We start from the raw sequence: 15440 nt of genomic DNA on the forward strand, positions 1-15440 counted from the left end.
CCCTGGAAGAGGCTGCCCAGAGAGGTGGTGGAGTCTCCTTCTCTGGAGACATTCAAACCCGCCTGGACACGTTCCTGTGCAACCTGCTCTGGGTGGACCTGCTCTGGCAGGGGGTTGGACTAGATGATTTCCAGAGGTCCTACAGGACCTCCCTCGACTTGATGGTCACACTCTTCCTGATGCACCCCAGGATGCCATTTGCCTTCTTGGCCACAAGGGCACATTGCTGGCTCACGGTCATCCTGTAAGAGCAGGTACGATGGAGCTGTTAGAAATGCCAGGCACAGTAAAAAAACATACACCTGAAAATAAGGTGTACAAAGACAAGGTTTCCTTCCCTGTTGTGTCACACTCCATCGTTATTAAGGACGTTGTTCAACAGCAGTAGTGACAGGGAAAATTAATTGCAGTGATGCCTCTATGGGAGGAAATGTATTGAACGTGATAAACAGGAAAGAGGTCGCTCACTAAGAGCTTCGTCCGTCCTAAAAGAGCCTTATTTTAGCTATTCATTGAAGGGCATAAATTTCGCCCGAAAACAGAGATATGCCAATTCCTGTTAGCAAAGAACTACAGACTCAGCTCAGTACCGTTCCTTGGGTTGCTCTTCCACAAGATCTCCCTTTTTTTTACTGAGCAGACATTGAAATTTAAGTAGAATGTAGGCTTTATTTAGAATTTCTGCCTTCTGAATGTTTCAGTTGAACACCACCATTACTGACAGGGGTTTGAAAGTCTCTCTGAAGCAACGGACCCACACGTGGTGATGACCAGCACCAGGAACTGCTCCTGATTCCATTAGAAAGTTGAAAATAATTTTAAGACAGCTTCTGACAAAAAATTCCAAACAAGTGACAACCTACCATTGATGAGGCTGCTGACCTGAGACACCAACTGACTGGATTTTTCCAAGAGATGGCATCCGTTGGGATCCACTTCTCTGCTCGTCGAGGCCCGATGATTGCTCTCCCGCTCCTCACGACTCGCTTTGGACACGGGACCGCAACTGAAGTCAGGAAAAGACTTGGTCAGCTTCTGACTGAAGTATCTTTGAACCTCATCCAGCTCACTCAGGTTTTTTCTGTAATAAGTTGCAAGAAATTTGGTAAGAGGAAAAAAACCAAAAAGGCTGCGGCAGACTTGGTTCTATTTGTACCATCCCAGTCAACAGTATGTAAATATGGAAATACAATATTAAGGGTTATTATTGACAAATATATCTCAGTAGGTAAGCGTTGAGAATGCTCTGTCTAAGCAAGAGAATAACATTCACGAATAAATGCCTAATTAGCTATGAAACTTAGGCTGGCAGTTAAAAAAAAGAACTAGTTTTAAACTTAATCAGAGGAGTTGGATTTGAGATGACCTCCCATGAAGTCATAAAGGCAAGAATACTAATTGACTTCATGACTGAGCTTGATAAAAATCTAAGGATTTCTACTTGCTTAAGATCTAAGGATTTTACGATATATTCATAGAATCATAGAATGGTTAGAGTTGGAAGGGACCTTAAAGATCATCCAGTTCCAACCCCCCTGCCATGGACAGGGACACCTCCACTAGAGCAGGTTGCTCAAAGCCCCATCCAGCCTGGCCTTAAACACTTCCAGGGACAGGGCAGCCACAGCTTCCCTGGGCAACCTGTTCCAGTGCTTCACCACCCTCACAGGAAAGAATTTCCTCCTAATATCTCATCTAAATCTCCCCTCTTCCAATTACCCCTTGTCCTGTCACTACATCTGCTGACAAAGAGTCCCTCTCCGGCTCTCCTGGAGGCTCCCTTCAGATATTGGAAGGCTGCTATAAGGTGTCCCCGGAGCCTTCTCTTCTCCAGGCTGAACAACCCCAGCTCTCTCAGCCTGTCTTCATAGGGAAGGTGCTCCTGCCCTCTGATCATCTTCGTGGCCCTCTGCTGGACCTGTTCCATGTCCTTCCTGTGTTGAGGACTCCAAAGCTGGACACAGTATTCCAGGTGGGGTCTCATATTGCTTGTGGTAGCAGGGAAAAGAATAGACTCATAAGTCATGCCCCCCTAATCCCCGTTATTCACAGAATAATAGAACAGTCGAGGTTGGAAAAGACCTCTTGGATCATCAAGTCCAACCATCAACCCAACACTGACAAAACCACCACTAACCCATGTCCCTCAGCACCACGTCTGCCCGGCTTTTAAATACCTCCAGGGATGGTGACTCCACCACTGCCCTGGGCAGCCTCTGCCAAGGCTTGACAAACCTTTCAGGGAAGAAATTTTTCCCAATCTCCATCCTAAACCTCCCCTGGCCCAACTTGAGGCCGTTTCTTCTTGTCCCATCGCCTGTTCCTCAGGAGAAGAGACCGACCCCCCCCGGCTACACCCTCCTTTCAGGGAGCTGGAGAGAGCGAGAAGGTCTCCCCTCAGCCTCCTTTTCTCCAGGCTGAACACCCCCAGCTCCCTCAGCCGCTCCTCACAAGACTTGTGCTCCAGACCCCTCACCAGCTCCGGTGCCCTTCTCTGGACACGCTCCAGCCCCTCAATGTCTTTTTTTGTGGTGAGTGGCCCAAAACCGGACACAGCCCTCGAGGTGGGGCCTCACCAGTGCCCAGTCCAGGGGGACAGTCACTGCCCCAGTCCTGCTGGCCACGCTGTTCCTGACACAGGTCAGGATGCTGGTGGCCTTCTTGGCTGGCTCATATTCAGCCGACTGTCAACCAACACCCCCAGGTCCTTTTCCGCTGGGCAACTCCAGCCACTCTTCCCCAAGCCTGGAGTGTCCATGGGCTTGTTGTGACCCAAAATCCAATTCCAATCTCTTCTCATCCTGCTGTAAATTACACTGATATCCCACTGAAACCTCTCAATCAGTTATTGTGTATTTTCATTTTCATTTCATTGAAAACTAGACGCCAGAATTCTTCCGTTTCAAGCTCTGCTTTGCAAACCTAAAGCCTGGAATCACCTTGTTGGCTACAGCTCCGTGTTACCTGAGAGCAGTCAGGAGAGAAGCGCGTGACGACAGCGATAACGAGTCCATCTTTGCCGCCCGCTGCGCGTTCCCTTCGGCTTGCTGGAGGGATTCGTGAAATCTGCGCACGTTCTGCATGTGCTCTTCGTGACGAGGCGTGTGTGCTCCAGGGGGAGTAATTCTGCTCGAAACGGGCCTACGGTTAACGACAGAAAACAGGCTGAAATCTCTAATTGCGACAAGTTTGCCAACTAAGAACATCCAACATCTTTAAATGCATTAAAGAGCAACCGATGGATGAAACTAGAGCTCTTTCAAATACCATCAGGAACGGCAAGACACACTCAGGAAAAGTACAACGTCCTCTGGATGCTAAGTAAACAAAACATGAATTAAAAAGCTCTAGTTGCTAGTTAAATATATAAACAATCGGTGCTCGTTTTAAAGGAAAGAAAGCAGGAATTGCTGCAGGATATCTGAAAATCCTGGAATGTGCAATATTACAACATTTCACCAGCTGTCACTCCCCAGCCACGGACAGGAGTTATGGCAAAATAAAGGGGATATATCAGTAATATTCTATTCTAATTTACGCTTATTATCCTTATTAAAAATAAAAAACAAATAGGAACACAACCCTTATTCTTATAAAGGCGTGGAAGAAGCGTCTGCCAGTCTTGGCAACGGCGTAGTGTAAACCCTAACGTAGAATCACAGAATCACAGAATCTTCTAGGTTGGAAGGGACCTTCAAGATCATCTTGTCCAACCATCAACCCAACTGACAAAAATAAACACCCACAAAACAACAAAATGCAACACCATCACTAAACCATGTCTCCCAGCACCACGTCAACCCGTCTTTTGAACACCTCCAGGGATGGTGCCTCAACCACCTCCCTGGGCAGCCCATTCCAATGTCTGATAACCCTTTCAGGGGAAAAAATTTTTCCTAATATCCAACCTGAACCTCCCCTGGTGCAACTTGAGGCCGTTTCCTCTAGTCCTGTCGCCCGTGACTTGGGAGAAGAAGCCTCCTTTTCTCCAGGCTGAATAACCCTAGTTCCCTCAGCCTCTCCTCACAAGACTTGTGCTCCAGACCCCTCACCAGCTCCATTGACCTTCTCTGGACACGCTCCAGCCCCTCGATATCTTTTTTGTGGTGAGGGGCCCAAAACTGGACACAGTACTCGAGGTGGGGCCTCACCAGTGCCCAGTACAGGGGGACGATCACCTCCCGAGTCCTACTCACCACACTGTTCCTGATACAGGCCAGGATGCTGGTGGCCTTCTTGGCCACCTGGGCACACTGCTGGCACATGCCGGCTGTCCACCAACACCCCCAGGTCCTTTTCTGCCGGGCAGCTCCAGCCACTCTGCCCCAAGCCTGTAGCGCTGCCTGGGGTTGTTGTGACCCAAGTGGAGGACCCAGCACTTGGCCTTGTTGAACCTCATCCCGTTGGTCTCAGCCCATCGATCCAACCTGGCCAGATCCCTCTGCAGAGCCTTTCTACCCTCCAGCAGGTCGACACTGCCACCCAACTTAGTGTCGTCTGCGAACTTACTGAGGGTGCACTCAATCCCCTCGTCCAGATCATTGATAAAGATGTAAAGAGAACGGGTCCCAGTACCGAGCCCTGAGGGACACCACTCGTGACCGGACGCCAACTGGAAGGGTGTAAATGAAACAAATCAGGAAAGAGCTTTGACAGGGTTTGATACTTTTTCAGTAGAGTCAAAAGGCTTCAAATAGGTAGATTTCTGAGCCCTGAAAATGATTAAAAATGACCGATAGCTAGCAAACTTACCGCTCCCGAGTAGGAACACTGGCTTCCTTTGACAAGGTGTTCACCATGGGCTTGGAAAAGCTTGTAGCATTACTGGGAAATGATGGAAAGCTGGGCTTCACCTAGAATAAAGCGGAACATCCCGCATGTGAATCTTCCACAACGTCACGGTTTGAAGTAAAACCGAACCAATTTTCTGTTCTGTAACTTTACATCCCAGCCAGGCCTTCTCTAACTCTCTGACATTAACGGCGTATTGTGGAGAAAACTGCTCGTTCTCAGAATGGTAAGCCCAATGTTTGTGCTCCGTGCCAAGGGATGGTGTGCAGGGAGGCCCTTGCTTATCCTTATTGCTGTAACAACCAAGGGCAGCCAATTTCGACCCTTAGAGGGTCGGAAACGGAAAAAACGTAGAGGGGTCACATCGGTGGGGAGGAGTGGACAGGAGAGGTGACCCAAACCTGACCAACTGGGGTGTTCCATCCCATCTGCCCCATGCTCAGTATAAAAGCTGAGGGATCAAAGGGTCAGCCCCTTCCTGCGATGGCCGACGTCCAGAGAGGACTCTGTCTGTTCATCTGCCTTTGATCCCGATCCGTGTGTTCCTGACTCCAGAGCTGGAATCCAGTTGCCATCCGTCGCTGAGTCCAGTCTGGGACTCCCCCAGTGCCTGCCGGTGACATGACTGTCATCCTGGGAGCTCGATACGGTTTTGTATATATTGTATCTATTTCATTATTTTTTTTCTTTTTTTAAATTTTGTTTTATTTAATATTAATTCTTCATTAAAGTAGTTTAGTTCATTCTAAGCTTCTGAATCTCCTTATCTCTTTCTCCTCCTCTCTCCTCTTTTGGGGGGGAAGAAGGGGGGGGAAGGGCCATCTGTCGGTCTGGTTTTGGCAAATTCAGCCGAAACCACGACACACAACAAGAAAATAGAGAAACTAAAGTAGTATCTTCCTAAGCTAACAAAACCTTATGTTTTCTAAATAAATTTTCAAAGGATTTTCCGCGCTGAGGCAAAATACCATTTCACAACACGCTTATTTCAGAAACATTTGTTAATTCCCCCCACACTATCAAAGAGTAAACAAATGGAAAATAGGGTATAGGGGCTCCATTACACGTGTATATCACACCCCAGCGTAACTGGAAAGTCTAGAGAATAAAGAAAAAAAAACACAAGAAATGGCAAATCTTCCAGAAAAACAGATTTCTGCCAAATTAGAAATTTCCTAGCCACCGAAAGGCTAAATTTTTGGGCATCAGCTGGCACCCAAAGCGGCAAACAGAACAACAACAGGCTCCCAGAATTCCAAACCCACAGAATATTCTCCTACCAATAAAAAATAATAATAAAAAAACCAACAAAAAACCAAAAACCCATGAAGCAACGACAGAGTGAAGCCACTGGAGGTGATCCTGACCCAGGTCTGAATGAACACTGGCATTAGTGTTGGTCTGCAGCTACCATGGAAACACACAGAATTTTTAAACAAGGTATTAAGTGTTTCTGATATATTTAACCTGGAATCGTTCGAGGCCAGGTTGGACGGGGCTTTGAGCAACCTGGTCTAGTGGGAGGTGTCCCTGCCCACGGCAGGGGGTGGGACTGGATGGTCTTTAAGGTCCCTTCCAACCCAAACCATTCTCCGATTCTACGATTTACACAGACTGACGCATTACAATGCTCTGAATTTGCTCTATTTGCTCGTTACTTCAGAAAGCCACAGATTCAGCCCTGATTATTATGAAATCTAATCATAGAATTGTCCAGATCGGAAGGGATCTTTAAGATCATCTAGTCCAACCATCAACCCAACTCTGATAAAAACATCACTAACCCATGTCTCTAAGCACTATGTCAACCTGTCCTTTAAATACCTCCAGGGATGGTGCCTCAACCGCTTCCCTGGGCAGCCCATTCCAAGGCTTAAGAACCCTTTCCGTGTAAACAATTTTACTAATATCCAATCTGAACCTCCCCTGGCACAACTTGACGCCGTTTCCTCTTGTCCCATGGCCTGTTCCTTGGGAGAAGAGACCGACCCCCCCTGGCTACACCCTCCTTTCAGGGAGTTGGAGAGAGCGAGAAGGTCTCCCCTCAGCCTCCTTTTCTCCAGGCTGAACACCCCCAGCTCCCTCAGCCGCTCCTCACAAGACTTGTGCTCCAGACCCCTCACCAGCTCCGGTGCCCTGATACATCTTCGTTTCCATCAGATATGAACAAAGGAGGAAAATGAAGTACGTACTGAAGAACTCGGTGGCTGGCTCCGGATCCTCGCCTGCCTTTCTTCTTTGAGATAATTTATGTTTTGAAGAGGGGAAACCGCGACTTTGATCTGCCCTCGGCACTGTCCACTGAAATCCGTGATATTGTACCACCCGCACACCAGCTGGAAGCCAGAAAGAAGAGGAGAAAGGTCCACGGATGCAAATCCTATCACTCGCTCCGTCTCTGGGGGAGAAGAACATAAAGCACGTATTAATTTAAACTGCAGGTAAACGAACCGTTCTCAGGAACGCTAAAAATCAGTCAGTTATACAGCCCTTGAAATACGTCTAGACTTTACAGGGAAAGACATCTTATAAAGATGAAAAAATGGTTTAAAAGCTGACAGCTCTCCTGAAGTAAAGAGCGGGGAAAAAAATGGGAAGGAAATGGGAAACAGAGTTTAGGACAACAGAAACGAGACTTGGATTTTGGTTGATAACGTGCTTCAAACTAAGAGACTTACAATGCCTGATTGAGAAGCAGGAAAAATTATTTTAAGCAATTAAATCAGCTTCCTCTGTATAGATTTGCCAAAATAACTGTCTCTTCTGCAGCTGTTGATAACCTGAACACCGACATTGGTAATAATTCAGCATTCTTCACGGTTTTACCTTGCGCTAGAAGAATGCTAGAGATAAACACCAGGTAGGATGAGAGCCTTGCTGCAGGTGTAAGAAAGGACACGAAGGATACGTACCCTATGCAATGCTTAATCCAAAAACCTAGTTAAACAGGGGTTGTAATAAAGGGAAAATAAAGGTTCTAATAAAGGGGGTGGCTGATACACCAGAAGGCCGTGCCACCATCCAGCGAGACCTGGACAGGCTGGAGAGTTGGGCAGAGAGGAACCTGATGATATTTAACAGGGGCAAGTGTAGGGTGCTGCACCTGGGGAGGAATAACCCCCTGCACCAGGACAGGTTGGGGGTGACCTGCTGGAGAGCAGCTCTGAGGAAAAAGACCTGGGAGTCCTGGGGGACAACAGGATGACCATGAGCCAGCAATGTGCCCTTGTGGCCAAGAAGGCCAATGGCATCCTGGGGGGCATCAGGAAGAGTGTGACCAGCAGGTGGAGGGAGGTCATCCTCCCCCTCTGCTCTGCCCTGGGGAGGCCACAACTGGAGCACTGGGACCAGTTCTGGGCTCCCCAGTTCAAGAAGGACAGGGAACTGCTGGAGAGGGTACAGCAGAGGACCACAAACATGTTGAGGGGCCTAGAACATCTCTCTTAGGAGGAAAGGCTGAGGGACTTGGGTCTTTTTAGTCTGGAGAAGAGAAGACTGAGTGAGGGGGATCTGATCAACACCTATAAATACTTAAAGGGTGGGTGTCAGGAGGATGGGGCCAGTCTTTTTTCAGTGGCGCAGAGTGACAGGACAAGAGGAAATGGGCACAAACTTGAAGATAAGAAGTTCCATCTCAACATGAGGAGGAACTTCTTCACTTTGCGGGTGGCAGAGCCCTGGAAGAGGCTGCCCAGAGAGGTGGTGGAGTCTCCTTCTCTGGAGACATTCCAAACCCGCCTGGACATGCTCCTGTGCAACCTGCTCTGGGTGGACCTGCTCTGGCAGGGGGTTGGACTGGATGATCTCCAGAGGTCCCTTCCAACCCCACATCACCGTGTGATTCTGTGATTCAGCTTGAAAATGGGCTAGAAATTAGAGATAATCAGAGACTTGAAAAAATGAACCTGGAGGCCAATCCAGAGACCTCAGCAAATACATTCCGCCTCCAGAATTGCATTCTCGCTTCAGAAACTCCTCTTTTCTGTCTTGCAAATCTATGCGACGTACAGAACAAATACTCCTATCCAAGAAGAAGGTATTATTTGGATTTTCTTAGCAGTTACATCCAGCTAAAAATGTCCCTGCACGGACAATCAGAGAGCAGGGCAGGGACGGGACTGCAGGAGAATCACTGTGTTCACCGTACTTAGTTTTGAAGCCAGAAATCAGTCAGCTGAACTTTAATGTGTAAAAAGAAAGAAAAAAAAAAACCCAATATTTTCTAGCAGTTTGAACTGAAGAAGCAGAGCTGTTTTCTCAACAACAAACACATAGATCTTTGCGCTTGTTTGGTACCAATTAAATATTGGAGGATCTGGGCTTGCAACTAAACAAACACCAGTTTGAACTATTAGAAGCATCTTTTATCATTTAACAAAAACCAGCAGGTTCAGTAAAAATGCAGCTTTTGTGATATTAGGCTTGAAACCCAAGACCTTCAGCTCCGTCAGTGAATGCTGAGACTGGATACAGGAGCAATTGTTAGAATATACACATTTGATTACAACTGACTGGCCAAACTCCAACCAAGGGCAGAGACAAGAAACAGCACGTGAAAGACACACTAAAGAATTTTCTTCACTGGGAAAATCCTACCTCTAAAATACTGTCAAATTAAAAACTGAACCAAACTTGCCAGATGATTAATGGGGAAAAGGAGAATGATGAGAGGCAGGAAATCAATGGGTATTTCTTTCTAGCGTTCTTCTAGTGCGAGGTAAAACATGTCTTTACAATTCTACTCTCTGATTTACTTAATAGAATTTACTTCACTCATATTAAATACAAGGAAAGGAGTGCAGAAAAGACAGTCCTCTCGACACTGCCCTACAGACTTTACCTGCTTTATGCCACACTTTGAAGACCAAGGTTTGCTGCGGATCCAGCAGAAGCTCCTTGGATAATCTGTATAAGAAGAAAATGAGAATTTGTTATGCAAAGTAGGAAAAAAGAGCGAGTGCAGTAAAACTCCTCTGAAGATTCAATGTCGTCGTATCTACGCAAATAAATCAGTTTCCTTCGGGAATGACATGGGGGGGAACACACCAAACCCCCGTCATTGAGCCCTCAAAAGCATAACTGTCTTTATACGGTTTGAGCTTTTGCTTATTCAAGAAGTTTTTTCCCTCTCCTCGCGCATGTAAATTTAAAAGAATGGGAAATAAAACCACGAAGAAATGGAAATACAGTTTATGTCAGGACTCAGTAAAACAGCGACAGCAAAGCACCGGGGTTATGGTTGAAAGCTGTAAGATCTGAAGTTGATTTCTGGGAAAAAAAAAACCACCCTGAAAATTGAAGTATTAAACATAGAATAGCTTTTAGAATCACAGAATCCTAGAATTGTCTAGGTCGGAAGGGACCTTTAAGATCATCTTGTCCAACCATCAACCCAACTCTGATAAAAACCCATCACTAACCCATGTCTCTAAACTCTGTGTCAACCCGTCCTTTAAATCCCTCCAGGGACGGTGCCTCAACCACTTCCCTGGGCAGCCCATTCCAGGGCTTAATGACCCTTTCCGTGTAAACATTTTTCCTAATATCCAATCTGAACCTCCCCTGGCACAACTTGAGGCCGTTTCCTCTTGTCCCATGGCCTGTTCCTTGGGAGAAGAGACCGACCCCACCTGGCTACACCCTCCTTTCAGGGAGTTGGAGAGAGCGAGAAGGTCTCCCCTCAGCCTCCTTTTCTCCAGGCTCAACACCCCCAGCTCCCTCAGCTGCTCCTCACAAGACTTGTGCTCCAGACCCCTCACCAGCTCCGTTGCCCTTCTCTGGACACGCTCCAGCCCCTCAAGGTCTTTTTTGTAGCGAGGGGCCCAAAACTGGACACAGCACTCGTGGTGAGGTCTCACCAGTGCCCAGTCCAGGGGGACGATCACCTCCTGAGTCCTACTCCCCACACTGTTCCTGACACAGGCCAGGATGCTGGTGGCCGCCTTGGCCACCTGGGCACACTGCTGGCTCATGTTCAGCCGACTGTCCACCAACACCCCCAGGTCCTTTTCTGTTGGGCAGCTCCAGCCACTCTGCCCCCAGCCTGGAGTGTCCATGGGGTTAACGTTGTTTGAAGCAATTCAGACCTGACTCTGAGCACCAGCAACCTCTGAACTGTAACTTTTAAACTTCAGCTATCGATCTTTCAATGGTTTCATCTTCACATTACAGATTTCCTAAAGTCAAAAACTCAGCAATCCGGCAGAAAAGCCCACTCCAGTGTAGGCACAGGTGTGTATTTACCTGCATTTTGTGATGGACAAAATAAACTCAGTGTGTTTTCCTGTTGCCTGGAACAGACTTGTTCCACCCAGTTTAGAAAACGCTTTTGGCTACTGCTTTGAAATTAATTTAAAATCTGGTAGAGAAACAATGGGGAAACCATGAAGACTCAAACACAGGTTTATTACTGAATATTTCCACGTATGACATGATCTGCTGAGGTTCCTTGGAGTGATCAATTCATCTGCTCTTAATTAGGCTCAGATATCTGCCACTTTGCTCTGGTGAGACCTCACCTGGAGTACTGTGTGCAGGTCTGGAGCCCTCAATATAGAAAGGACATGGACCTGATGGAGTGGGTCCAGAGGAGGGCCACCAAAATGATCAGGGGGCTGGAGCACCTCTCCTATGAGGACAGACTGAGGGAGCTGGGGTTGTTCAGCTTGGAGAAAAGGAGGCTCCGGGGAGACCTCATAGCGGCCTTCCAGTACCTGAGGGGGGCTACAGGAAGGCTGGGGAGGGTCTGTTTCCAAAGGCCTGCAGCGACAGGACGAGGGGCAATGGTTTTAAGTTGGAGAAGGGGAGATTTAGATTGGATATTAGGAAAAAGTTCTTTACCGTGAGGGTGGTGGAACACTGGAAGAGGTTGCCCAGGGAGGTGGTTGAGGCCCCTTCCCTTGAGATATTCAAGGTGAAGCTCGACGAGGCCCTGGGCAACCTGGTCTAGTTGGGGGTGTCCCTGCTGACTGCGGGGAGGTCGGACTAGATGACCTTTGGAGGTCCCTTCCGGCCTGGACCAATCTATGAATCTATGAATCTAAGTCCGAGCTATGTTCCCTACACGATTTTGGCAGTCGCTGGAGAGAAATAGGCATCCTTAGGGAATTTTGTCCTGAATTGGGTCTCTCACACCGGCCAACTGACTCACGGTCTGGAGGTGCCTGTGTCTCTCCAGCAACTGCAGAGGAAGCCAAGCTCTGAGTCAAAACTTCACTTCCATATACATATAGTTTAAGGAGGTGAATCCAAACTTAAGAGCTCTGGTCCTGAACCAGAGCATCATTTCTAAGCAGGAAACAAAGTCAAACATAGAGAAAAAGCCAATAAATTGGATCAAGTCTTACTTAACCTGGAGCCAAGAGCCCTTTAGGAATTAGCAGCCCCTTCCTCTAGACGGGGAAACTAGAGATGAGTGGAAACAGACTGAATCACCCATGGTCTTAAAACAAAATACAGTAGGTTCTGTGTATGTCAAACTGCCCTTCCTCACGTTAGCTTTAAGACCAAGCCTCCTCAAGCAACTTTTCACTTTCACAACTTTCAATATAGAATCACAGAATGGTTTGGGTTGAAAGGGACCTTAAAGATAATCTTGTTCCAACTCCATGCCACGTAGCGTCCTATGGCTCCCCTCCCTGATCAAGAGTCCCTCCCCAGCTTTCCTGGAGCCCCCCGCTTTAGGGACTGGAAGGGGCTCCAAGGTCTCCCCAGAGCCTTCTCTTCTCCAGGCTGAACCCCCCCAACTCTCTCAGCCTGTCCTCCCAGCAGAGGGGCTCCAGCCCTCCCAGCATCTCCGTGGCCTCCTCTGGCCCCGCTCCAACAGCTCCATGTCTCTCCTGTGATGAGGCCCCAGAGCTGGAGGCAGCACTAAGGGGTGTCTCCCCAGAGCTGGAGCAGAGGGGCAGAGTCCCCCCCTCGCCCTGCTGGCCACGCTGCTGGGGATGCAGCCCAGGATCCGGGGGGTCCTTCTGGGCCGCCAGTGTGCACATTGTCGGCTCATGTTGAGCTTCTCATCCACCAACACCCCCAAGTCCTTCTCCTCAGGGCTGCTCTCCAGCCACTCTCTGCCCAACCTGGAGTTGTGCCTGGGATTGCCATGACCCAGGTGTGGGACCTTGCACTTGGCCTGGTTGAACTTCATGAGGTTCACATAGGCCCACCTGTCCAGCCTGTCCAGGTCCCTCTGGATGGCTTCCCTTCCCTCCAGTGCATTGACTGCGCCACACAGCTTGGTGTTGCCAGCAAACTTGGTGAGGGTGCACTCTATCCCACTGTCCCTGTCCCTGACAAAGATGTTAAACAGCACTGGTCCCAGTACCGACCCCTGAGGAACACCACTCCTCACTGGCTTCCACTTGGACATCGAGCCGTTGACCACGACTCTTTGAGTGCGGCCATCCAGCCAGCTCCTGATCCACCGGGTGGTCCACCCCTCAGATCCGTGTCTCTCCTATTTAGATACCAGGATGTCACATGGGACAGTGTCAAACGCTTTGCGTAAGTCCAGGTAGATATGAGCACGTGGTGATCGTAAAAGATGGAAACAAGCATTTTTAGCTGATAGTACAGGCCTGGTAAGTAGAAAAACACACCACCACCCCCCCCCCCAAATGGATATGTGCTTTTCACACCTGGCCTGGCTGTCAGATGCGAGGCCACGGCGCTTACCTTGCCTGTTGTTGAAAATCCCAAATGGGTGAGTCCGTATTTTCTATAACTGAAGTGGTTATTGGAGCATCCGCACCAGCGACAGCAAACGATACACAGCTACTGGGCGCTGTCACTTCACGTTCGGTCAGTGGACTCCCTAAAATTATACGGAATTAAATACAGTTTTGTTATTAATCACAGAATCTTCTAGGTTGGAAGGGACCTTCAAGATCATCTTGTCCAACCATCAACCTAACCGACAAAAATAAACACCCACAAAACAACAAAATGCAACACCATCACTAAACCATGTCTCCCAGCACCACGTCAACCACGTCTTTTGAACACTTCCAGGGATGGTGCCTCAACCACCTCCCTGGGCAGCCCATTCCAATGTCTGATAACCCTTTCAGGGGAAAAAATTTTCCTAATATCCAGCCTGAACCTCCCCTGGCACAACTTGAGGCCGTTTCCTCTAGTCCTGTCGCCTGTTCCTTGGGAGAAGAGACCGACCCCCCCTGGCTACACCCTCCTTTCAGGGAGTTGGAGAGAGCGAGAAGGTCTCCCCTCAGCCTCCTTTTCTCCAGGCTGAATAACCCCAGCTCCCTCAGCCTCTCCTCACAAGACTTGTGCTCCAGACCCCTCACCAGCTCCGGTGCCCTTCTCTGGACACGCTCCAGCACCTCGATGTCTTTTTTGTGGTAGGGGGCCCAAAACTGGACACAGTACTCGAGGTAATAATAATAATAAATATAATAATAATAATAATAATAAAAAGTCTAAAGGCAGTTTAGCAATCGAAACCAGATAATTACTAAATAAATCCTCCATCTAGAAAATGCTCCTTTTGATTGGTAGAGCTGAAAATACTTTGCATTTACAATGGCAGCAAAAATTACACGAACCTTTTTCAGAGCAGAAACTGGAATATTCAAAGGAGAAACAGAAAAAAAACGTTTGCCCAAGATCATCTGAGAAATCAGAGGCAAAGCTAGGAATAATAAACAGGTTGAGGACATTATTCTAGTGCTTGAGCTACCCTCCATGAACCACGGAGTTTGGCAATCCCAGCTAGAAAATATAGACAATATCCAGCTTTACCAAAGGCAGCTTGATTTAACAGCTGGATTGCTGAGGGGAAGCTCACTTGTGTTGACCGAGTAAGAAAACGCACAGTCGGTGTTAACGATACCCGAGGATTAATAAACTTTCCATGTATTTTCCCATGGTACATGCTTTGAGCAGGGATAGAGCACATGGAAAGTCAAATTCCAGTCACTATTAAATGGACGTGTGCTCCTGCCAGCCCTGCAATTGCACCAGCGGGGAATTTGAGGGAAGAAAGTTTAGTGTAGACAAGGCTTTAATAATTTGGCCAAACATCATTGAGGGGCCGGAGCGTGTCCAGAGAAGGGCACCGGAGCTGGTGAGGGGTCTGGAGCACAAGTCTTGTGAGGAGCGGCTGAGGGAGCTGGGGATGCTCAGCCTGGAGAAAAGGAGGCTGAGGGGAGACCTTCTCGCTCTCTCCAACTCCCTGAAAGGAGGGTGTAGCCAAGGGGGGTCGGTCTCTTCTCCCAAGGAACAGGCCATGGGACAAGAGGAAACGGCCTCAAGTTGTGCCAGGGGAGGTTCAGGTTGGATATTAGGAAAAATGTTTACACGGAAAGGGTCATTAAGCCCTGGAATGGGCTGCCCAGGGAAGCGGTTGAGGCACCATCCCTGGAGGTATTTAAAGGACGGGTTGACATAGAGCTTAGAGACATGGGTTAGTGATGGGTTTTTATCAGAGTTGGGTTGATGGTTGGACTTGATGATCTTAAAGGTCTATGATTCTATGATATCAGCGTTAGGGAGGGAAAAATCAATTGCCTTCATGTCCAGGGAGCAGCAGTCCGTGGGGCAGCAGGTAGGCTTGGCTGAAATTGGTTTTAAGTACCTTCAAGAGTTTTTAAGTAGCTTCAGGAAATACCATTTTTAATCTACTGGATCTTTGTGAT

General features: G+C 48.1%; 1 protein-coding gene across 2 annotated transcripts in view; it reads right to left on the minus strand.

The window, feature by feature from the left end:
• The window catches only part of C2CD3 (C2 domain containing 3 centriole elongation regulator), a 69288-nt gene that overhangs the window by 13982 nt on the left and 39866 nt on the right, over nucleotides 1-15440 (minus strand). Inside the window, exons 25-30 of one of the 2 annotated variants that reach the window (XM_074159311.1) lie at nucleotides 13462-13600; nucleotides 9632-9696; nucleotides 6984-7189; nucleotides 4753-4853; nucleotides 2965-3129; nucleotides 864-1081 (exon numbers count right to left, since the gene is read on the minus strand). In XM_074159311.1, the coding sequence (XP_074015412.1) occupies nucleotides 864-1081; nucleotides 2965-3129; nucleotides 4753-4853; nucleotides 6984-7189; nucleotides 9632-9696; nucleotides 13462-13600 (894 nt within the window). Of the gene's footprint in view, nucleotides 1-863; nucleotides 1082-2964; nucleotides 3142-4752; nucleotides 4854-6983; nucleotides 7190-9631; nucleotides 9697-13461; nucleotides 13601-15440 lie in introns of both variants that reach the window. The other variant, XM_074159321.1, reaches the window with a different exon arrangement.

The sequence above is a fragment of the Numenius arquata genome, chromosome 1 (genome assembly GCF_964106895.1).
Source record: "Numenius arquata chromosome 1, bNumArq3.hap1.1, whole genome shotgun sequence".
In the NCBI taxonomy this organism is placed as follows: Eukaryota; Metazoa; Chordata; class Aves; order Charadriiformes; family Scolopacidae; genus Numenius; species Numenius arquata.